General features: G+C 41.4%; 3 protein-coding genes across 9 annotated transcripts in view; 2 read left to right on the top strand and 1 right to left on the bottom strand.

Annotated features, from left to right (window-relative positions):
- cabin1 (calcineurin binding protein 1) overlaps positions 1-3,254 on the top strand; it is a 46,694-nt gene extending 43,440 nt beyond the window's left edge. For all 7 annotated transcript variants that reach the window (XM_054611180.1, XM_054611179.1, XM_054611178.1 and 4 more), the window contains 3 exons: positions 657-815; positions 924-1,126; positions 3,008-3,254. In XM_054611180.1, coding sequence (XP_054467155.1) covers positions 657-815; positions 924-1,126; positions 3,008-3,151 — 506 coding nt within the window. In that variant the 3' untranslated portion in view covers positions 3,152-3,254. The remainder of the gene's footprint in view (positions 1-656; positions 816-923; positions 1,127-3,007) is intronic.
- Positions 3,255-9,593: 6,339 nt separating this feature from the next.
- tbx16 (T-box transcription factor 16) lies at positions 9,594-12,288 on the top strand. The gene is made up of 9 exons (XM_054611595.1): positions 9,594-9,609; positions 9,757-9,913; positions 10,025-10,127; positions 10,539-10,703; positions 10,924-11,070; positions 11,152-11,222; positions 11,354-11,442; positions 11,532-11,745; positions 11,850-12,288. Exons 1-9 carry the CDS (start codon positions 9,594-9,596, stop codon positions 12,286-12,288), a joined length of 1,401 nt encoding a protein of 466 aa, XP_054467570.1.
- A 5,371-nt stretch (positions 12,289-17,659) lies between these two features.
- klhl22 (kelch-like family member 22) lies at positions 17,660-24,056 on the bottom strand. The gene is given in 8 exon segments (XM_054610698.1): positions 17,660-19,618; positions 20,067-20,300; positions 20,467-20,659; positions 21,520-21,929; positions 22,134-22,258; positions 22,261-22,444; positions 22,524-22,689; positions 23,446-24,056. Coding segments are annotated over 8 exon segments (1,902 nt in total). The 5' UTR covers positions 23,694-24,056; the 3' UTR covers positions 17,660-19,276.
- Between the last annotated feature and the right edge of the window lie 985 nt (positions 24,057-25,041).

Raw genomic sequence — 25,041 nt, 5'->3', positions numbered from 1 at the left:
TTTGGCTGATCATGAAAAAGAATAGTCTGGTTTGCTGTTTGTCACGCGTTTATTATCTAAGGGCAATTCCTGCAGCCAGTTTCTTCAGCCTGAATTCCCCTGATAAAAAAAAAAATACCAACAAGCTTGAATCATCAATGTGTATTATTTGCCAGTGTATTTTCCTTTGTAGTCATTAGATTTGATTATTATTTAGACTATCTAAAAAATGATTAGATTTGATTTTTTTTTAGGCTAGTAGAACCATTAGATGGCAGTAAAAATCATTTGGAGACACTGAAGTCCATCCTCTTGTTGTTGATGCAGCTTTCAGCTGTCAGATAAGTGCTCAGTGGGTGGAGCTGCTGCATTTGGCTCTCTTCCTGTTTTTGGCCCATTTTCAGCCATTGGCTCTGAGCTTTTTACTGCAACCCCTGAAACCAAATCTTGCAGGCAACAAACTTGACACAGCTGATCGTTTAAAGATGCATGACCCTCAGGAGTATTATATTACATGGACTTTATTCAAAATCCACTTTTAAGTCGTGCAGAAACATCTTACCTAATGACAATTCTTGAGAGATGACCTTCGGATCTCTCAAGAATTACAAATATTGTAAAACTGTGATGATATAGCTTTAACGGGTGTTTTGTTGGTGTATTGTTTGTGCCCACAGAGGAGCGGGAGGAGCCCTCAGAGGGACTCGCGTACCGACAGCAGGAGTCGCACCTTTGTCAGCAGATGAAACTCGCCACTGTATCCCAAGGCCAAGAGTCAGCAGCAGCCTGGTTCCAGGAGGAAACCGCCACATGTAGCACCGCACAACCTAGCCAAGGTCAGAACCTTTGAATGATAGGTGTGACAGAAAAATAAAAAGCCACAGCAGGGTAGATGGGTTGAATTGTATTAATATTAAGCATGTCCTCTTATTTTTCTCTCTCAGACCAGCAGCAGTATGCCAGCGATGATCAGTCTAAACTTCCAGACCCCAACCGAATCCGCTCCCGTGTCCCACAAAACATGCCAAAGCTTTTCATCCCTTCCACCGTCACCAAGTTCCCACCAGAAATCACAGTAACCCCTCCGACACCCACACTTCTGTCCCCGAAAGGCAGCATCTCAGAGGAAACCAAACAAAGACTTAAGGTATGCAGTTTGCCTCTTCATATGTGTTTCTGTGTGAGTGCTCAGAACCCTTCATGCAGCTGTTGAACCCTTTTTTAAAATGCAGAAACATTGTTTGCATGATTCTGTTTAAATCAATATAAACTGAAAACAGTATTAGCAAGAGCATTCGTTCCTTTTGTAGCGGGAAGCTACGGCTTCTGCCTTTGGCGTCATCACGTTGTACGCTTGTGATCACGTCATTGCGTTCCGTTACATGTGGAGCCTAACTTAAGGGAACTTTCAACGCCTTTGCAATTTGCACATAAAAATGAGCATAGCTCAAAATTTTAAATGTACATAGTTACATTACATTACAGTCATTTAGCAGACGCTTTTATCCAAAGCGACTTACAGGAAGTGTATTCAACATAGGTATTCAAGAGAACTACTAGTCACCAGAAGTCATAAGTGCATCTCCTTTCTTAAACAAGCATCTTAAAGCATAAACCAGAGCAAAAGTATAGTGCAGAGGCAAATTACTACGAAAACAATAATTGCAACAGACTAATACGAATATAATAAGTGCTACAAACTACTACGAGTAGGATAAGTGCAGTAAACAAATACGAATTCAATAAGTGCAGCGAACTGATACGAATACAGTAAGTGCAACAACTAATACGAATGCAATAAGTGCTACGAGGAAGGCTCAGGGTAGTGCTTCATGAAGAGGTGAGTTTTCAGCCTGCGCCGAAAGATGGGCAGCGACTCTGCTGTCCTGACGTCAGTGGGGAGTTCATTCCACCACTGAGGGGCCAGGACGGTAAAAAGCTGTGACCGGGTGGATCGGCCGCAGGGACCTCTGAGCGACGGGGCAACCAGTCGCCCGAGGCAGCAGAGCGAAGTGGTCGGGCGGGGGTGTAGGGCTTGACCAAGGCCTGGAGATAGGAAGGAGCTGTTCCTTTCACTGCCCTGTAGGCTAGCACCAGAGTCTTAAACTGGATGCGAGCTCTTACAGGGAGCCAGTGTAGAGAACGGAGAAGGGAAGTTGTGTGGGAGAACTTGGGGCGATTGAACACCAGACGTGCTGCAGCTTTCTGGACAAGCTCCAGAGGTCTGATGGCCGACGCCGGGGCTCCGGCAAGTAGTGAGTTGCAGTAGTCCAGGCGGGAGATGACCAGAGCCTGGATGAGCACCTGCGCCGTCTCGTCAGTGAGGAAGGGGCGAATCCTCCTGATGTTGTAGAGGAGGAATCTGCAGGAGCGTGTGACCGATGCAATGTTTGCTGAGAACGACAGTTGGTCGTCCAGGGTCACACCCAGATTCCTCACAGTCCGAGTTGGCGTCACTACGGCATCATCAATGGTGATGGACAGGTCTCGGTGCGGGCAGCCCTTCCCCGGGAGGAACAGTAGCTCGGTTTTTAGCATAGTTAACATTAACATAGTTAATATAACATCAGAAAAAAGCGAAGAAAGCGACAATAAAACAACAATAGCAAATCAGTACATTCAGCACCAGAGTAGCTGGGCAATAAGTTCAAATAATATAGAAAAAATAACTAATTGAGTGTTTAAGAATATTTAGTTAATCTTCCTATATTAATGCATTTATGTTTATTAAGTCAAATTTTATTTTAATGAAGAAATGGCAGATTTTTGTAGTATTTGTATTTATTAATGACAACATTTCAGTATTTGCTTTCAATTTTTATGGTTTATTGACTTACATAACCTTTTAGAGTAGGTTGAATAGATGTTATTGATATGAAGCATTTGAAGAGATTTCAAGAAATGACATCACAATAATGAAAAATACCAATCTAGCTACTGGTGTATAATTTGTATAGCAGAGTTCAAAGCTTAAACTGTATTGAAGACTAACGCTCAACAGTGTTCCCTGCTGTCTGCTCCTCTACAGAACGTCATCCTGTCATCTCAGTCTGCAGCCACAGTCAAAAAGGACACTCTGAGCCAGCCGGCGCTGGAGGTGCAGGAGACATCCAGCCAGGAGTCGTCTCTGGAAAGCGAGTCGGACGAAGAGGACGATTACATGGACATCTGAGCCGCCGAAGGCCTTGTGTGCACGCAGAAACTGAACAAAACTTTTCGTCGCAACTTGGCGTCACCTCTGTGCCCTCGTACTTAAAAAAAAAAAAAAAAAAGAACGGTACATGTCACTGCAGCTGTCTGTGTTGATGCTACCGCTCCCTCATGTGCATTACAGAAAAAGCACTCCCAAACTGAAAAAAATGCAGTATTCTCATTGCCTGTCGTGTCACCGTGCTGCGCTGCTTGTCAACAGTGATGGTGTTTGAGACAGACGACGATGGCTTTAGTCTCACAGCATGTCTATAATGTGCCATTTATGCATATCACACATCGGTGTATCCAGCTCTCCTGCACTCCACCGTACACTGGATCTGGTACAAAAGACGTTTAGCCTTTAAAGCCGACCAGTTCCGTGTTTATACTTATATGTTGTGTGCTGACTGTATGTCCAAGCTGCAGATAAATCCCCGTCTGAGGAAGTCGCCCAATCTGAGGTGCCTCAGTCTGGACCGATGCTCAGCAGCATGTACCTGCTGTCCGACACTTTGATCACTTACTTTGGCATGGTTTGGCAATTTCTTCTGCAACACACATAGCATTGGTACACAACATATTTTATTGAACACAAAGGTGAAATAAGGACAATCGGCTGCATTCGAGGGTTTCGCCTCACAACCTGTAGCAGATTGGAAATGTTTACACTGAATGTTTGGGATGTTTTTCAGTTGACACTTAACTTTGTGCTATTTTTGTATTCTTGTAATATTTTGTCCTATATATATATTTTTATTTTCTTTGTGTGCATTTGTAGCTACGAGGAACAGTTCTTACCACAAGGACATCCTGTCACCAGCACTGATCTGAATGATGTGGAAAGAGGTTTCCGTTATTATGAATTGGCTTTTGTACATATCACAGTCCAGATAGCCTCTCCAACGTGTTTGGCTTTAATGGGTTGAGTATTGAGCTGGAGACGTGTGTGCATGTTGGAGGGTGTAAACATTAGGGTGAGGTTTCACTTCAATTTCAGTCAACTCCGGAAGCGACTCGGCGTGAACAGACGCTTCACATGATCGTTCCTGATTTCAGTGAAATTGAAATGATTGCCGAGGAAACTTTCTAATACAGATGCCTTTCCACTGAAACCATTTTGGTTAATTTGTCACAATTCTAGTTTAACTCAGAGGAAGACAATAGAATGTTTTTTACAGATTGTTTTCTATAAAAATATGAGAGATATTTACTGATTGTGTTTCTTGAAAGCTGTCTAAAAATAATTTTTAAAAAGACACAAATGAAATATTGTAAACTATTACCCTTTGGAAAAAAATTGTTGTATTTCTTTTTGTTGGTTTTGTTTATTTTTTGGGTGTAAGATATTTTTTCTATTCTTCTGGTAGTGTACCAGAGTGTAACCCCCCCCCTGGCTCAGGCTGCTGGAGGGGGAACTGTTCTCCAAGTCTGAAATGAATGCATTATAGATGTCAAACCAAAAATATATTTGAGAAACACATTTTTGTTCAGTGTGCTCCTTCAATTACCATTCAGAAGTCCTTGCATCAGGTAAGACGGTGGTTTTGTCTGTAGTCTGTATGAGCCCAGACCTCTGAGAATAACAGTTAGGTTCCTTAGGGAGCAGTTTGATACTGTGACCGCCATAAATATGGTTTACTATAAGACCAACGGGCACCCCATGCTTACTGAAGCTTGAGATCAACCCTCTCAACAATTCTCTAAAGATACAAGACTAGCAAAAGTAAGAGCATCCTACAACATGTATAGGTACTGGTACAGTTGATTGACAACACCTGAGAGTTTCTAATATTTATAATTTTTTTCTATTCTTGTTAATGAACGTATCAATTCCTCGAGTGAGTGCAGTAGTAGTGCAGCATCCTCAATTATTTTTTTTACTTATAACTAAGTAATGGAAAAATGACGAAATTACCCAAACAGCTTGATTTAGATTGATAATATTAGACTAAAAAATACACTTTTACTCATAAATGAACGAAGAATTACACATTTAGTTCACTGCTATGACGGTTTTGGTGTGGCAATACTGCTATATCTACATCACGTATGTATGCATCCTAAATGTATTGTATTTCATTTTCCTTTATTTAACCAGATAAAAGTGTTTTAAATAATATTAAGCTTAGAGGGCAGCATAAGATTACGTACAGGGTCAGGGACAACTGTCACACACACACTACAAACAAGTATTAAGAATATAGAATAGTTCAAATGCATCAATTTTTTTCCTGTCAATTGACAAATGACAAGGCTAAAACCCACCATTTGTCAATAAATAAATTAACAAAATAAACAAAAAGATATTAAATAAGTTTTTGTATCCAAACAATATTTTTCATTATTGTGCTTTGGTTTTAACGTTCATTTTGGTTTAATAAATTTCCAAGAAATCATCAGGTGAATGTCGGACGGGCTGGGACTGGCACCAGTCAGAAGATGTTCATCCAGTACTCTAAAGAGGAAGGTGATGGTCACTTGCTAAAACACACACATGATCACACAATATTTTTACAGTGACCATGACAGCTACTTTCTTAACAGTCAATTTATCTTCAGACTGTGTTTGTGGCTTATGAGACTGAAAACAAGTTGTTAAAAGTTAATCACTTACACGCTCACTCAGAGCTTGATCCTGATTAACTTTGGCTGATAATGAAACACAAATATAAACTTTACATTTTCTCTTAAAACTTCCAACTATACAACTCCACAGGCTAACATGATAAAATAAGGAAACCACCTGACCAATGTTCATTGAAGGAATCGAGTCAATTTTATTTATCAAGCGCAAAATCGCAAATGTACCTTGAAGGGCTCTACAATCTGTACATCATACAACAAGCTCTGTCCTTGATTCAGACAAGAAGAAATTCCCCAATAAACCCTTAAACAGGAAAACAAAATAAAGGAAAGGCATTTGTGAACATTGTGAAAATCTGCTTTTAAATCGTTTGTAAATCTAAAATAAATATGAAAACGCGTCCTCTTCCAGTGGAGCTGTGGGCTCTCTGACTCTTGTAGCCGGCGGACCACCCTGCTGACCACACTGACTTTGTGGTCAAAGGGCTTGTACACTCTGGTGTGAAGTCTCCGACACGAGGGAAGTCATTAGTCTTCATTAGCAACTTCCAGGAGTTTCTTATGAAGTGCTGTGAAGTTGTCATTTGCCCCCTTTGCCAGGCAAGCTAGATTTGAGGTTTGTTTTCTTATGTGGTGGACCAAATGTGAGCTCGCCCGGCCCCCTAGTTGGTGCACGTGAGACAACGGTCACTCTGGAGGTAAATCAGGGATGCCAGAGAGGAAATCGTAAAAGATTAAGTTTACAGTAAGAATGTGTGTTTTTTGTATAATCTTTTCAAACTATAAGGGTTAAATTGATGAATTGACCTTTAATAAAATATGATTGATCAGTTCTGCTTTCCTGTTGAGCTTCGGTGTTATTTATATGCAGATCTATAGATTAAAGTTCTCGTCAGTGCCAAAAACTAAACATTATATTATGAATCCTCTCTAATCGCGACACACAGCATCTCTTAGCAGATAAATCTAAATCACAATCGACCTGTTGTCAGGTAAAGGCATCCGCCCCCCCTCCCCAATGTGAGATTGTTCGGTCTCCTGTGACATCATGTTGTCTCCAGCCATGGGGCTGCTATCTCTACAAACCCCTCAAAGTGGCCAATTAAGCATCAAAAGGGCATGCTGCATGGCTAATGTGAGCGAAAGGTGTGAGATTTCTCGTCAGTCCACTCCGGGGGCTCTTTATTGGGCTGCTGGAGAGCCGTCTGATCCCCGGGTCCTGGCTGTATATTGGCAGCTGTTAACTGTCGAGCACAAGGGGATCTGTGCAGTTAAAGCAAATGGCCAAAGACTGACACCTGGGAGGTGGAACATCGCTACCGAAGGTGATCCAGGAGTAGACGCAGGAAGGAAAACGCCACAGTGGAACCATGTATGAGATGTGGGGCTTCAGTTGAACAGGAGGAATCAGCTGTTTATTATAACAAAAGATATCTATGATCAGTCCTAAAGACTCAATATTTACTCTAAAATGATATGAAGCAGTTACATTCATACAGTTTATTTAGGGCCTTCAAAAAATTCCATCATGTTTGTGGTTTGCACTCCTTATCAGTCCTCTCCAGGTGACCTCCCTGATGTGTCATCCAGTCCAATTCGCCCCCGGACCGGCTGTTAGATAAGCCAGAGCTCCCTGTCATGGCCCTCTGTACCCAACTTTTGTCCCCAGGCCATGCAGCGAGGCATTTACCAGTCCCACCTGTCACCTCCAGACCCAGTGCGTAATGGGATTGACACTGCCGCTGCTGAAATGTACACCTCGGCTCAGACACACCGACACACCCCGCTGCTAGAGCTGCAGTGCAGAGGACTTCTCGTCAAATCCCCTTTAATTCTCGTAGCGTCTTCCTCCTAAACACTCACAGATTTGTGTGACCTCTCTGCCCCCGCGAAGCCGTCGAAGGGGGTCCCCATGCAGGACCCAGAGAAGAGCTCGCTAAGTGCTAAGTGAGGAGAGCAACACCGAACCTGTGATTAATAACTCCTCGACAACAGTTGGTTTCACATAAGGAGGATAAAAACACATCGCACTAAGTTTAAGGCCGAGGGGGCGGTGCTGGGAGGGTCCTGCATCAAGAGTAAATTATCGTACGGAGATCTCTGCATCTTTAAGTGCATCATTACAAGCTGAACGTTATTATCCTTTTTATTCTGCATCGACCATGCGCAGAAGCCCTAAAGAGGCTAGTCAATATTTTCACAGGGAAGACTTTCTAGCAGTGAATATCTATTTGTGCTCACTTTACTGCTGATTCTACAGATAGCTGATCTAGTTTTAAAACTGTGGGACCCATGCATGCTGCACACCATTGCTTTTAAACCTCTAGATCATATGTTACATTTGGTTTTACTATTCAAACTGTTATCCATACAGTTGCGCAAATCCCTTGTTAGTGTCAGAGAGCTGAGCTTACAGAAGGCACTGTATGCACCATGCAGACATGAGAATACAATGAGAAATGTAAGTGGAAGTGGTGTGTCTATGCTAGAAAAAGAGGTTGAATGAGATGTGAAAGTCACTTCAATTCAAATTTTCATGTTGGTGGAAACGAGAGGGAAGACTGTGGTCTAATGTTGTTCCTCTATGCTAATGCTTGCAGTTTAGCATTTGTTTTGGCTGAAGTAACATGGAACGAGACAGGCCTATGAATGACACCCGTGGATTTTGCCTGGATGTGGATGTTGGGAGGACGGCCGGGGTTGTTGCGGCCAGTCTTTATTCTCAGACTCCTCCTGTCCCATTCAAGGCTGACTTGGGCTTGTGGTGCTAACTGGCTGTTAATTGCCTGCCTATACACAAGGCTTTCTCCACATGCAGAAACTAGCAAGGGAAACTAGCCTAATGAGATTATCTATCAGAGCATGGGCCTGTCTAGACACCTCAATACACAACCCACCACCACCTCTGCCTGCAGAGGCTTCAGAGGACGCCCCCAGGTAAGAGTTACCTGCAGAAAGAGCACATGTTATTACACCATTATGGGTTTACACCCACTGCGTAATTTTCTATTATGGAGAAAGCTGAGAATAAAGTTGTGTAAAGATAAAACGCATATTTGATGTCACAAAATTGTGATTGTCATTTTTATCTAAATTCAGATCAATAAAAAGGTTGTGTGTAATAATTAGTGTTAGAATAAGGGTTATACCTACAGAAAACAATTTTTTAAAGAAAATAATGATTCCTCCGATTTACACACAAAACTAAATTAAATGCATCCTCCATTATATTGCAGTTTCATCTTGTTTGTTGAATCTAATATATTGGGTATTTGCCACATTGCACAAACACTCTAAATGCCATTTTGGTGTGTAGTTATGTCTGTGTAACTGTATTTACACAGATTCTGGTGCTGCTGCGAGCCCCGATCTGCAGCGGGGAAGTTCGTCCATATTGGTTTTAAAGTCTCTTAGCAGTTAATAAAGATGCGTTTCCTTCGTCCCCCTTCCTGTGGGGACGGTATCAAGGCTCTGTTAAGTCCCTTTGATTTCCAGCACCCTCCAATCACAGCGGGGCTCTGACTCATCATTGTGCCACTTCAAAGCCTGGGAATGGCTCTCTTGACCCAACCCACTCCCCGGCTCTCCTTAAAAGTCATGGTCACCACTCCCAGCAGGACTCATGATCTCTGAAATATCTGCTGCATCAAGACTCACTAACCTTCTGACTCCCTGAGCTGCTGGATTTCTCTTTTTATTTTTTCACATGAGGAAGGAGATCAAGGAGTGAACAGAGAGCTGAAGAAACTCTTGGATATCACGGATACTAGGATTGCTTATTTGCCTTCAGTGCATGAAGTTCTTTCAAGCTATTTCTGTGCTTCTGCTGAACCTCAACAATGCAGTCCATTAGAGGTGAGTGTTGACCGATGTTTGTTGGACGAATTCCCAAACCAGTGTTGTCCTCAGTTGTTTTGTCTTACCTGAGCTTTCCTTTCTTTAACCTGACTTCTACCACATTTACTGATGCATGTGGCTATGATGATTCTTGTTCACTTTTAGATTTGAAGCCAAACTTCAGCGTCCCTCCTCCCTCCTCCATGGCTGCTGGCCCCGATGCCTATCTCCAGGGCAACATCAGGTTGACTCTGGAGGACCCTGAACTCTGGAAGAACTTTTATGAAATAGGAACAGAGATGATTATCACTAAACCGGGCAGGTAAGAAGAGAGAGAAGAATAACATCTGATGCAAAAAAAGTAGTTTCTTCTTTGGCTGCTGTTTGCTCGTTTTTTTTTTTCTTCTCATGTGTCCCTTCCTATGTTTTCCAGGAGGATGTTTCCACACTGCAAGATTAATCTGGCGGGCCTTATTCCATGTGCCAAGTACATCTTACTGGTTGACATGGTCCCTGTGGATGGTTTCAGATACAAGGTAAGACAAACGTTACTTTTCCTTCACTTATGAATGAGTCAGTGATTTTCAGTTGAGAAAATGCCCTTTACTTTCTAACAATTAAGAGTGGCCTTGACTCACCACAGCTATGGCTTTGGCTGTAGGTATCCCTCAGTGGTTACCAGTATCTTCAGACAAGACATCCCCTGTTTATCAACCCCCCCACCCCTCCCCCTCTCCCGACGTTGTAGATCAAAGGGTGCTATCTCTTCCTGTTTTTCTATCCCCTGCTGGGAGTCCCACTGTACTACCCCCTATCTCTGTGGGTGGTACTGGCCAGCAGTCACTCGGCACTCTCTCCCGTCGTCCTCTCACACTATGGGAAGGGAAGACGAGGAATCTCCTTCTGTAAATAACCAGACTGACTGACTATCTGTCTCCGGCCTACAGTGGAATAAAGAAAAATGGGAGGTGGCAGGGAAAGCGGAGCCCCAGCCTCCCTGCAGGACGTACCTCCACCCGGAGTCTCCAGCCCCGGGGAGCCACTGGATGAAGCAGTCCATCTCCTTCCTCAAGCTCAAGCTCACCAACAATACACTCGATCAGCACGGCCATGTAAGTAAGAACACTTGGAATAAGGGCCTTAACAAGAACTCTGTATTTCCAAATGATATCCAAACTGCTTTGTTGAAGGATATTGGATAGTTTAAGTACTTGGTGGACTAGTTACACTTACAGACTGGATGCTTCGGCAGCAGCAAAGTGGATACTTGTAAAATGAAGCTCAAAGCACAGAAAAAGTGGTCTGAATTAATCACCCTCTTCCCGTTTGCAGATCATTTTGCACTCCATGCATCGATACCACCCGCGCTTCCACATCGTCCAGGCGGAGGACCTGTTCAGTGTCCGCTGGAGTGTTTTCCAGACCTTCACCTTCCCTGAGACTTCCTTCACGGCGGTCACAGCGTACCAGAACACCAAGGTCAGTTTCTCTCCCTTCAAACCACTGGCAGGACATCACACATCATTGGCATTTTTACTAATTTGATTTCCCCGCCTACAGATTACAAAGCTGAAGATTGATCACAACCCATTTGCAAAAGGTTTCCGGGATGAAGGCACAAGTAAGAAAAGGTGGGTGTAACACTAGTCGCATGCAGGTACTGATGATAAGGACGGAAAAATGGAGGTCTTCAGATTGAATTTACAGTAGATTGTTTTTAAAGTAATGCATTGTTTTAATTAAACCTGATGTTCCTCTGCAGGCGTTCAAACAAGAACCCAACCTGCCTGGAAAAACGATCCAAGATGTCAGACACGTTGAACAGAGACTCTGAGGAGGACAGTCCAGCAGGTACAGTTTAAGAATCTCTTCCTGCTGTGGATGTTTGCACTTTCTTGTCCTGTAATCCAAAACTGACCTAACAATTTTGGTCCCTTCAGATTTCTGCCGGTCATCCTACGAGGGTTACGAAGGCGAGGAAGGAGACCTGCCCAAAAGCAAAGAGGCTGACAGCGTCAAAGAGGAGCGTTACTCCCCGTGGACTGCTGACAGGGAGCACAGTGTGAGGACTGAGTCTCCCGCTGGGGCAGACCCCAGGGACATGTACAACACAGAGCAGCTTGTTCCTGCTCCAGCGTCCTACCAGCCATACAGGTATATATATATACAGGTTATGAGACAAATATAATATAATAATATAATGTATAATGTTGTCATTATGTGAACAGACAGTAACCGACCCTCCTTTTGCTCCTCAGGTTCCACGAGTACGGAAAGTCTCCCTCTCCCTCCTCCAGCGTCGGCAGCAGCAACAGCGGATCAGGACGCAGCAGCTTTGAGTCCAGAGTCCCTGATGTCGCCACCGTCCCAGACCATGACCCCTCAAAGCCCCGCACACATGAAGTTGGCCCTCCGCCTTGCGCCCCCCAGCACCTCCCTGCCCCCCAGGACTACCCCGGGGTCCTCAACATGACCATGGCCCAGGCGGGTAAGCCGGGGGTGATCAGCCACCACATCTACAGCCCATACAGCGCCGAGCAGCCCCTTGGACAGTGGAGCGGCCCTGGGCCTTCCCAGTATCCACCTCCTCATCACCTGACCGCTGACTACACCACACAAGCTGTGCACCACGGCTATCACCATGGCAACGTGGCTGAGTGGAGCCAGTACCCGCTGTTCTCTTACTCATGCTGGTGAAGGGATCTTCAATGATAACTGACTGAGAGTGACTTTAACCGATGCTGCTGCTACCCCATCCTGCCAGAATGCAGATCCAGGGCTCACAGCTATGAGATTGCATGCCGAGACGAGGCTGAGGGCTGCGACAACAATAGAAAAACTGAAAGATGAGAAGAAGTACAAGGACACGCCTGTCGCTGCCTTCTGTTCAGACTGGCAGGACTCAGACTCCAGTTCTGCTGACTGAAACCAAAGTGTGCTACGCCATGCTGTATTATTGTTTTATTGTTGAATTGTCTATTTATTTTGTATTTCATCTCATCTACAAGTTTAAATATTATTTTTGTAAGAAAGAATAAAACATAAGTGTGCAATGTATGTCGTCTTCAAATTGTGATGTGATCTGAAAATAAAAACTTACGAATAACTCAATTTGATGTCTTGTTTGTGTGAAAATATATATTATAAATATTTTCAATCTATAATCTAAACAAATATAGAACATTCTTTTAGAAGACACCTAGTTTGCATTTGATGCCAGAAGTCGATGCCACTGTATTAACAAAACGTAGACTGATGGCATCAATAATACTTCCTTACTTATTATGCGTACAGTATAACACATCGTGATAATCCGATATCACTGCAAACCCTCTGATTGGTTATGACCAGAGCCCAGACCTACATATCGTCCACGGGTTGTACTAGCCATTAAGTTGCAAATGTCCAGCCTGTGGTTCTGGTTCTCATCTAATCCATCTTCTGCATGCAGAAAGAATGAATGAGTGTATTGTAAAGGTGTCTTTGTTTGCGGGTGCACATCTGCATACCTGGCCAGCTCTGATAAGCATCACATCCTCTAATGGCGTTTGTTTGTATTTCCTCTTTGTTGATCTAACGAGGGCCACTCTGCAGTTCCAACAGGCCCAGCATGCATTAAAGACATTGTATAACCGTGACTCCGGCTCACCTGCTGAGGTTTACCCACCGGCATCATAAAGCATCGCACGACTCTCGTTCTCCATCTCAATGAGCCTTAAAAAGCATGAAAACGGGGGGCTGTTTGGGTCCTTTTCACAGCTGAAAAACACAAGCGGGGCCCATCGCATCCACCCTGGGTGGATATGAGCTGCTAATGACTGTTGTAAAGTCCAGGGAAGAGGAGGGGGGGAGGGGGCATTCTTTAAGAACATCTCTGCTGTGGTTTATTACCAGTATGATTCATTATATTGGAGGCTTCTTGAACCAGTAAGTCCAACCCCAGACATCTCCGGTTATGTGGCACAAATTTCATTTCATAACTTTATTAAAGATAAGAAAGGAGAGATCTCTTCTGCTGGGTGAGAAGGGCACTGTGCTGAAGCTCAAATTCTGGAATATTGGAGTATTATCCCCTGAGTTCAGCTCTTTGATTAAACCCAAAAAGGATAAAATTCTATTTCAAGGAACTGGGGAATTAAAATCATCAAATAAAGATCCTTTTTCCACAAGTTATTGTTTTGAACCAAGCACAATAATAAATACAGGATATTGGTCCTCACATCGTGTATAAATAAATACTTCTTAACAAATAAAGTGAGGGAAGTCAATTTAGATAGCTCCTTAAATACAAGCCAGACATTCTGTATGTTTCCTAAATACAAAAAGGATTTCAATACTGACAGTTTGTCTTACATCTGTGTACTTCTTAAATTGTGCTTTTCCTTTAATTACATTTTCTTTGATATTCTTTATTATAACATGGAACAAATCTTTCATAATTATTCTTAATTTCATTAATTTAAATATTGTATCAGAAGACTCCTCTCTCTCTCATCGAAAATGTATTCTAAGAATTATTGTGATATGATTATACTGTATTATCCGTATATGAAGCGCAATGCAAACTGCTTTTATTCACCTTTGTATTAACTTTAGTATCAATGTGCTTTGTGTTGTGCTTGTCTATTATGTGTAAAGGTAAAAACAAAGTGAAACCTTTGTCAATCTTATTCTTTTGGGGGGGATTTGCCACCGCCTACCTACAGACCTCTGACTTGATTTCATTATATTCAAATATGAATGAATGAAAGAAGAGAAACAAAATGTCAATTTGGTTTAATTATCAGGATAAATTTGTCAGACAAACCTTGTTGTCTCAATAGAAGAATAAAGCAAACAGTCAGAGGCTGCATAACAAGGAAAATCAGTCGTATATTGTAAGAGTTGTTTCACAATTGCTGTATATCTTTCATAACTGAGTGTATCTTTTTTATTAAGGACTAAGAGCAGGGGTTTGACAGAGGGGTAGATTGAGAAACATCTTCTGGAGGTCAACAGGTTAGAATGGACATCCTGCCCTTGTTTGAATAAATGCTACCTTCAGATCATGTTATACTGAAGCTATCTGATCATTCACATCGCAGTAAAACGGTATATTCTGTATATAACGTGTTCTACTTGTTGCATTCACTGCACATGTCATGTTAGTCAGGGCCTTTGGTCAATGCCTAAAATGTGTTTGAAGTTAAAGAAAAAGTGTTTCATAGATGTCCAGAGGAGGAAAAAGAGCCTTTTTGAGTCCACATTTCCATCTACAAGTGACGTTCTTTTGTTCTGAACTGACTTTTTGTCAGACGAGCTAGCTGAGGACGTCCCACCCTACACAGCAGGAGAATCAAGAATCAAAGCAAGCACTTTGTACGATTCCCTCGACACACACATCAACAACTCCACTGGGTTTAATCTGCATAGCTCCACATCAATGGGTAATGTGGGCCTTTTAATTGCTCTGATAATGGTCCTGCAAAGAGCACCAGATCGACCTGCACTTCAATGCCAGTAAAGGCCGCTGACGTAGTTAAGTGCATGACATATGTCTTAAGTATCCCCGGGTGGTACTGCAGCTTTGGAATGAAAAGAAGCATAAACGCAGCAGATTGTTGATCCTGGATGTCCAGGGCTGGTGTCAGCACATCCTACCAGACAACTTGGTGGGGGCTGGCACAACAGTGTGAAATAGAGAGGGGAGGGGGGGGCACTCACTTAGGGCCGACGGGGGGTAACAGATGTAGAGGAAAGCAGCAGTCAGCCTTCATAAAGCTGACGGAGTGGAGGGCCAAATGGAGAGGAAATAGCAGAGACTGGGCGGAATAAAGCGCATGAGGCAGCACCCACCACAGTATAAACAAGGAAGACAGACATCAGTGAAGATCTTCTATTAAAGCAACATGGACGTTCATAAAAAAGGGAAGACACAAGTTCTAAACTCATTAAGTACCATAGCAGGGGTGAAAGTAACAAATGACATTAACTCTACATACTTTAAAATATATATATGTTTTTGTATGGGCCTACCTGTAGCAGTAACAGTAATTTTGCATTTACTTAAGTAGACCAATATTTCAGGGTTGGTTGGCAGACCGCTATGACGCTTTATTAAAAAACTGTGTTAGAGATATTGTGAAGTGTGTTACTTCTAGTTGATAGAAATATGGTCCAGCTTCATTAGAAGTCTTGGATGAGTGATGGTAGCTGGCTAACATAATATCATCCAAAAGTTGGGTCAAATTTGAGGTTGGTTTGCACACTTATTTTTGGGATTTGTTGGCACTTGTCCATTAGTGTAACTGTGGCTTTGTAATTTTGCTGGGGGTGTTTTGTAAGATAAAAGAAAACAGTATTTATATTGTTAATTCATTATTATGATTTTGAATGGTCCATGGCGAAAGTCATTGGAAATTCCTTTTGATGGATTGCTTGAGAATGTAGTCTTGTTTTAAAAGACGGGCAGACATTCTATAACATTTTCGTATTTTCCGTTTCTTGTGTGCAATAGATGTTCGAATTTGTCTATAGGTCTCCTGATTTTTGGTAAATATAACATTTTAACATTGTTAAAATGAAACTTAGTAAACATTAAAAGATGATTTATAGCTGACTTTAACCTATCATTTGCTGTGGGTTATAATATTCTAACATTAATTCTGTCAGAGAAATACAGCAGAGTGAAAAGTGTGCCAACCAACCAACTGTTCTCTGCTGTCGTACTTTGCCACATTTCAAGTTGCATGTTACAGAGTAAAAACAAAAGTAACATTAAAACAATCCTGATAAACGATGTGAGACAAAAAAGAAGATAATATTAATCAGTGTTGAAGCAGTAAAAGTATCTGCAGGTGTGTCTGCGGCCGCAGGAGGGCAGAGCTCCATCCGTCCATGGACTGATTTAATGCATCACCTGGCGGGCGCGCTAAGTGACAAGCCCACGTGACCTGCAGGCTACAGAGGGGTCACGCTGGGTCAAGCTAACATGCTAAATGCTAACATGCTCAAGTGGACAACTTCAACGGCCCCGTCTGCATTGAGGAACTTGTGCCTTCAGTGATGTGTGTAACACTGTTCATCCCCGTAGGAGCATCATTCAGTTCAATACACTTTGAATTTAAGGGAGTGCAACGGCCCGTGAGGCCCAGTGAGTGGACTGGTTCTACTGGGACAGAGAGCCCGGGGGGACTGGTTATACTGTTCATTGAGAATGAACGAGTAGAGAAGTTGATCCTGGAGCAGATTGTGGAGGACCTGCCGTTCAGACAGGTGAGTACAACGACACACTGTTGAACTGTCCAGATGAGAAGTCGTGATGTCATCAACCACTTCCTTGCGTACTACACTTAGGAATCCTGTTGTCTCTATCTATCTATCTATCTATCTATCTATCTATCTATCTATCTATATATATATCTATCTATATATATATATATATATATATATATATATATATATATAGTACCAGTCAAAAGTTTGGACACACCTTCTCATTCAATGGCTTTTCTTTATTTGTATTTTTTCTACATTGTAGATTAATATTGAAGACATCCAAACTATGAAGGAACACATATGGAATTATGTGGTAAAACAAACAAATGCTCAACAAACCAGAATATGTTTTATTTTAGATTCTTCAAAGTAGTTGAATGAGAAGGTGTGTCCAAACTTTTGACTGGTACTGTATGTGTGTGTGTATATATATATAGAATGCCAATCTGTAGGTTTAGACATAAGGGGTCTTCTTGCTGATGTTGTTCCACTTATTTGGTTAGCTGTTTGATAATGTTTCCTGCAGGTTTTATTTAAATGTCAGTTCTTTGAGGGAAACTACTTTGGAAATCAACAACTGATTGTAAACTAAACACAACAAACTAAACTTGCAAGCTGAGTTATGCATCTGCAAAATGAAGCGTCGTCATTTTATTTCCCAACATGAAGCCAAAATGGTGCTTTAAGTCCCCTCGACACTGAGATGAACAACATATACACAATCCTTTCATTATTTTGTTGAACTAAATGTAGTCAAATAGTTTTAAAATATCTGTCAAACTAACGTTCACACAGATGACAAAAAACAATATGTATCTCTATCTTTATTAGATCGCAAAATGTAAGTCATGAATAGGATAATATGTTTGCATGTCTTGTGTGACAGTGTGTTCTAATATACTGCATTATTTTCTTAAGCCGAAATTCTCATTACAGGGAAAATAAAAATAAATAAAAACAGATTTCCTGGAGTTTTTCAATAACAGAGTTGTAAAGGATTCACAGTGGATTTTGTCATTAAGCTTCTTAAATGTTTATAACAAGCAGCATAACAATGAGGGGTGGTATCAAGCAGAAGCATGGAAAAAAGCTTGACTAAGCAGGCTGGAAATATTTAAAATCCGCTCCTCATTGTGATGTATGTATTCGGTAAGGAAATAAGTTATTCAGTATGGAAGATTAATGAAAGGACATAACAAATTTAACAATAATGGTGAATTGACATTCATAAATCATATACAGACATGGCAACTTATTGTGAGCTGGTGGGGTCTACAACCTGCAGCACCAACGCCTCGTCATTCAGGTACAAACACAAATTATTTCATCGTTTTTTTTAAAAACAAATTGTGATGTCAGAGGCATAATATTAAGGGCTCATATCCATACCCAGAATAAACTGAAACATAAAATATACACTTCAGAGCACAAGTTAAGTACCTAACCATAAATACAAGGCACTATGTTAAAATATAATTAAAAGTGTAACTGTGGGTCTGGCCCTAACTCCACCCACTCCATAGTTTTGAAAAAATGCAAAAAGTGGGCAAGAGGCAATGAGGGGCTGAGGAGGGGGTTGTGGTTGTGTGAGGAAGGAGTTGCTCAGTGAGTGATTAGAGCACGTTAACTTTCTTCTTTATATATACATTTCAGGACATAATCCAAAGCGTCATGTCAGCACTGGCCTTGCAGGGTTCACAGCTTAAACAGTAGACGGCGTGTTGGGTCATGTTCAACCCATGAAACGCTGATTTTCAGCATTAATGTGTTTCATCACATTACAGTCACTTAATTTAGTTTACTGCTCAAAAACATGTTTTTTGTGCAGTACCTCTTTAATGGTTACTCGTTGGGAGGGGGAAATATCTCTTATTGCAGTTCCTGTAAATAACCAGTAACTGCTAGGGTGAAGACAATCACTAAATTATATTTAAAAACCCACAATGATATTAAATTCCCATAAATGAACAATTAAGCTTAAGGTAATCAATGCCTGTATATCTCTAAAGTCTTAATCCAATTTTAAATGAACCTCTGTCAAACTTAAGTCACTGAAAGTGCTATTGCATAGCCAGTGGTTTTCACTGCTTAATGTCATTAAAGCTATAGAGCTTCTCTCTATGATAAACAATGCAGACGCAGCTACAGTGTTTATTTAGTGGTTATTATGAGGGGTCAGAAACAAACAGAAGCATTTCAGCTGGGATCCATATGCACGGTTCTGATTATCTAAGATGTTTAAAAAGTAAGAAAAAGTATGCAAAGGTCCTGAACGACACTTTGGCTCAGAGGCACTCAAAGTGATCGACGTGCAAGGAGGACACGATGCTGCCCAAAAAATATCCTCCAGGTACTTCAACATGCGGTGTAAGAAAAGTGCGTGACAGTCTCCAGTGATCAGACAGACATTCAGTTCAACGCAGCTGCTTCAATCCTCACTTGAGTCATCCGAGTTGTCCATGTTCACATCTTCCCATGAAGCCCTTGTGCGCTGCTCCCAGCTCCTGGCCTGGGCGATCACAGTGGAGGACATGAGCACCACGCAGGCCGCCAGTCCAGAGACGCGCTCCTTAAACTCCGTCTCGTTCTCCCACTCGTCTGCGTCAGTGTTGTACACGTGAACGTATTTCATCCTGTTGCCTTTGTCATGAGAGCGTCCTCCCAGGACGTAGATGCGACTGTCCAGCACAGCTATGCCGGGTTCTCCATGTCCCGCACGGAGGGGGGTCAGTAAAGACCAAGAGTTGGCTTCAGGTTCAAAGCATGCAACCTGAGAAAAAAAATAAACAGGAAACAACTTGCTGTCAGTTTCATTAAAGTGCTGTGCAAACAATATTAAATATTATATTATATATATTTAACTCTGTCGGAAGGCACTGCTAAGAGTACTTTCTGGCTTTTTAGCTTACAATTGACTTCATAATAAGGTAAAATAAGGTTTAACTCAATAGACTATAGAATCATTTTTCATTTAAATTTGTAAGACAGAGAGGAGTGAGAGAAGTCGGGGCGCTCTGAGACAAATTTTTGCAACATCGCATAGAAAAAACAAATGGTTAACAGAAAGAAAACAAAATAGATATGTCATAATGAAAGAACAGCTATGTATGTGAAAATGAAAAAAACAAAACACTTTAAACTGAATGACGGACCATGAGACTATTGTTTACCAGTGTAAACAATGCCTTCATTGTTGCTGATAACTTGTAGCATTGTACCTTCAGGACGTCACGCCGATATCCACGCTCATCATTGCTTCCACCAATAACATAAATGCGTCCGTTAACAGCAGTCATGCCATGCCACGCTCGCTCCACCGGCCCCTCAGCACAAGCTGTCCAATTATTGGCCACAGGGTCAAAACAGTAGGTCTCTCTGAGGTACGCCAGTCCTCTGCGCCCGCATGTTATATACATTTTCCCATCCAACACGGCTCCAGCGTGTGCGTAAACCTGGAATAATAGTTAGACTAGGATTAAAGGAAGTTCTAGGTAAGGTGAATTACCTGGTATATATCAGGCAAGCAGCATTAACAATACTTAGGTGGGTATATGGCACCATCGTGTGGATGGTAGCAGTATTACATGCTTTGTTTGAATCTTTCAACCTTTCTCATACCTCTCTCTTCAGGGGTGATGCAAATTCCCACATGTTGGTGTGTGGGTCATAGCGCTCCACCGTCTCAAGTTCATTGCTGTAGTCCCGTCCTCCAGTGGCATAAATAAAGCCGCCCATCACACAAACACTGTGGTCAGCATGCTGCTGCTGCAGGGGCTGGATGGAGCACCAGCTGTTGTGACGAGGGTCGTATCTGGGGAGAAAAAAGTGTATCAATAAGGTGAAGGAAAAATATAACTTCTAAAATTCAATCAAGCAAGAAGAAAGTCTGTGCTCACAGAACAGTACAGTACAGATGTCGTTTTGGACAACCAAAACGACAATAAAATTTGTGGATCTGAGAAACCATCAAAGTGTTATTGTTTTTATTTTGCTAATCGATTAAATAATTTATTAAGCTAAAATGCCTCACATTCACTATATCCAGTGTATTCACTTTGAGGATTTGCTTCTTTTCCCTGTTTTATATCTGTGTAAACTCACTTTCTTTGGATTTTGAACACCTAATCAAAGCAAGCAATCTGAGAACATTTTAAACTATTGTCTGACATTTTATAGACTAGAGTCGGATCAACAAATCAGGTGGGCTTGCATACTAGTCAATATTAGCTTATTGAAAAATACACCTGTGTCTGCAAATATGTCAGACGATATGGGATTGCAGTTCAGAAATGCTAAAGATATGTTTGCTGTAGTTAAGACACACTGACGCCAATACAGTTTGTCCACCAGAAACCACTGGCTCATTTTTCAACTGTTAAATGTTCTGATCAGTACGTATTTTGGTCACATTCTTTTCTTAAAGAAACAAAACGTAAAATGTTTGTTATTTGATCAAAAACAAAAAGGGATATTGGTAAAATAATCCTATAATCAAAATAGTTGTGAATTAATCAATCAACTCATCACTTATTTGACTGATAATTCCAGCTCTAATAAACACTGAACAATGATTTGATAAAAATAATAAAGAGATTAATCGATAATCAATTCAATCCATCAACAGTTCAGGTCTGCACTCTTTTAAATTGAACTAATGGGATGCGATCTCACCTCCAGCAGCGCGTCTCTGCACGAAACCCACTGGTGTTCTTGTCTCCTCCAATTAGATAAACAAAGTTGTTGAGCACAGCGATGCCCTGGTTGGACATTCGGGGGGTGTTAGCTGCAGTGAGAGTCCTCCACTCCCCCCAGCTCGGGTGGAACACCTGAAACAAATGCTCGTTGTCTGTTAGGGAGCTGGAGGTAAACATCCCCCCAAAGCCCAATATGCATCGGAAGGTGGACCGTGGCTGGGTGAGAGGACTTTGCATGACGGGCTGCCAGATCTCCTGCTCATGGTACCGCATGGCAGCTGACACAGAGTCCTTCAGTGGACACTCGCTCAGTCTGCCATACAGCCTCTGCAACACTTGTTTCTCAATCAGGCAGAAACGCACAGCGTCAAGCATCTTGAGATTGTCCTTTGAGTCAAAAAGATAAACAAATGAGTTGATTGCAATTCAGGCTGATAAAGCTTTGACAAAGTGTGAGTAAACTTAAAGTAAATATATATATATATATATATATATATATAGTGTGTATATATATAAAGTAAAAATAGTGTGTATCTGCTATATAGTGTGTATCTGGTGGAGATGAGAAAATGCACACACCTTGTGACTGACCTGCAAGTACACCTGGTCAGTTTCCACCTGCACAGGACTGAAGTGGTAGTGGAGAGCTGCCTCGTACACCTCGTTCTCACTGTTCACTTGAAGCTCTTCACTGCTCAGCGCGCTGAAGACTTCGTCAGGGGGAGTTGTCGGTACACATCGGTGCGAGACAAAGTTTGGATGTTACTGAGGATGTAGGAGTGGACCCTGGCATTGAGTTGTGGCAGTCCGTAGAGATCAGCTAGATTATGGACCTCTAAAATGTTGCTCTCGTCCAGCCAGGAGAAAAGGAAGTCACAGCAAAAGCTGATGACGAGCTCAAGCTTTAAAAACACAAAAAGACAAAGATTACCTGAAGTAAACACACAACTATCAACGTAATCTAGCAAATAAAGAGTTTACCTGTACTAGTGTGGCAGCTATCAGGACCTCCTGCACACAATCCAGGTCTAACTCAATCTCTGACGTGTAAATGTAGTCAAGTATTTTTTTCATGGCCATGTAAGTCACTCCATGAATCGGGATCTCCTTTTGCTGTGACTCGCGAAGGCCTCCGGCAAACATTCCCCTGTTGGAGAAAAGTGACATATTGTTAAATGGCTTATTGTTTGGTAATCTGGTGGCCCAGTGATGATCACATGACTCCAGTTTCACTTTTGCTGCATGATATCCACCTCATCTTTCTCTTACACGTTTCTACGTAATTTTCAGAGATAAATTACCAAAAGAATAGGCATTATGTTAAGCCAAATAATTACCTGAAAAATAATTTCTGTACCCATCAAAAACCGTCATGCTTTTAACAATATCATTGTTGAATATACTGAGCCTCAGCTGTAAATTTCCCCGCTGCGGGACTAATAAAGGATTATCTTATCTTATCTTATCTTATCTTATCTTATCTTATCATTTATCTCGATTACATTTACAGTACCAGTCAAAAGTTTGGACACACCTTCTCATTCAAATGGTTTTTCTTTATTTTTATTTTTTTCTACATTGTAGATTAATATTGAAGACATCCAAACTATAAAGGAACACATATGGAATTATGTGGTAAACAAACAAATGTTTAACAAACCAGAATATGTTTCATATTTTAGATTCTTCAAAGTAGTTGAATGAGAAGGTGTGTCCAACCTTTTGACTGGTACTGTACCTGCTGCTACAAAACAAAACCCTAAACAGTAAAAGCATCTCTGTAAATAAATAGTATCTGCATGGTTGGAAACAAAAGTGAAAGTTGCATCTTCTTGCCCATACAAGGACACACACACACACACACAAAAAAAAAGAAAGTAAAGCAACCTGCTGTGAGCTTTACCTAAAATAATCACAAGAGGCTGCCAGAAGTATACGGTGGGCTTGGATGGGTCGACCCTCCACCAGCAGCACCACATCAAACAGGATGCCACTCTCTCTGAGCGCCAGCAGGCCGTCCAGCAGGCTCTGGAGATGGGCTGGACTCTTGTAGGTCTGTCGGCTCGGGCGGCCCGACGAGCCAGCGCGTCCTCCCCTCCGACTCAGCTTCCCCTCCTCAGCCATGCAGGAGTACTGATGTTCAGGCTTCATTGTCTGTCCAGTGCACACATATAGTTACATGCGAACGCCCTTCCGTTGACCTACTGCTAGCTGCCACAGCTAATGGTAAGTTGGTTTACACTGCGAACGACATGTTGGTAAGCTGCCAGCTGGTTAGCCTGCTAGCTAATGCAACACGCTATAAATCATTAAGATAAATACTCGTAACGGTATCAAACCTGAGGGAAGAAGAGACCTTCGTGTTCGTCAAAAACAAACAGATTTAAAAGGACAGATTGGTCACAATGACATGTATAAATACTCCTGTAGAAGGACTGGCACTGTCGTCTGATTTTTTGACAGATCAAAACAAGTCTGTTTACTTTTTGGTCTCGGACTGTGAGCTCGCACGCTATTGGTCGTTGCTGTTGTTTTTGTCCCGCCCCCTTTCAAAGAAGGAGCCAATCAGAGACTCCTGTTACACTGCAGGCAATAATAGGACATTTTCAATTAGTCCTTTAACATGATAAGGTAAACATGAGTGTGTAGAATTAGTCATTCGTTTTTATCTCTATTTTTAGTTTCTGATTATTCATATTGATGATATAAGTATTAATTTAAAAAAATGTTTAGATACTGTGACTCTTTATCTAAACACAAGAGGATGCTGTTTCCTGCTCAAATGTCTCAAAGGCCATTTCTACCCGGTTTTGCTGTCACACTGCATGTCATACAGATACACCAGCACCAGAGGTTGGAAGTAGTACCAATTACATTTGCTCTTTAATGTATAAAGGCACTGGAGCTTCTATTTTCCTATAACTTTACACTTTACACAATCCTTTATTTAATTTAATTTAATTAATTTTGTATATTTTATCGACTTCTGTTACCTATTCATTACACAGCCTGATCAACAACAAAACAGTTGTTATGCTGAGGACAACCTGAAACAGACACATAATGCATACATATTGTTGAATGAATAATTAAACATCTTGAAGGGGCCTTTCTTTGTCATTCGTACTTTTATTTCAGACAATTACATCATTATGACAGATAATACTTATGTACTTTTTCTTCACTTTAAATGGTAAGGGAATTTAATATGGTATTGCTACTTTCTTCCTCCATTTGCTAGCACAGTTCACCTTTTGAAATACAAAATGGCAGTGAAAACACTTATATCAAAAGTTTATTTAAACAAGAAATATACAATATATCTTTGTGTTTAAATAATCAAATCAAATCAAATAATAGGAAAAACTTTTAAACTGTGCTAAAAAAGTTTTTTATTGTTCTGGCCAACTTTTTGTTGATTTTATTATTTTCGCCCCTCCAATATTTGGTCTCCATCTGATCAAATGCTTTTCAGATTGATTCTCCACTGTTTGATAAC

The sequence above is a fragment of the Anoplopoma fimbria genome, chromosome 13 (assembly GCF_027596085.1).
Source record: "Anoplopoma fimbria isolate UVic2021 breed Golden Eagle Sablefish chromosome 13, Afim_UVic_2022, whole genome shotgun sequence".
Lineage (NCBI taxonomy): Eukaryota > Metazoa > Chordata > Actinopteri > Perciformes > Anoplopomatidae > Anoplopoma > Anoplopoma fimbria.
Note: the sequence above shows the minus strand (reverse complement) of the source record. Positions and strands in the feature narration are given on the sequence as shown.

Excerpts from the sequence above, each read along its gene's own strand:
- tbx16 (XM_054611595.1), top strand. Across the intron at positions 9,914-10,024 it reads ATTATCACTAAACCGGGCAG|GAGGATGTTTCCACACTGCA; the intron begins GTAAGAAGAGAG and ends TATGTTTTCCAG. Across the intron at positions 10,704-10,923 it reads CACTCGATCAGCACGGCCAT|ATCATTTTGCACTCCATGCA; the intron begins GTAAGTAAGAAC and ends TCCCGTTTGCAG.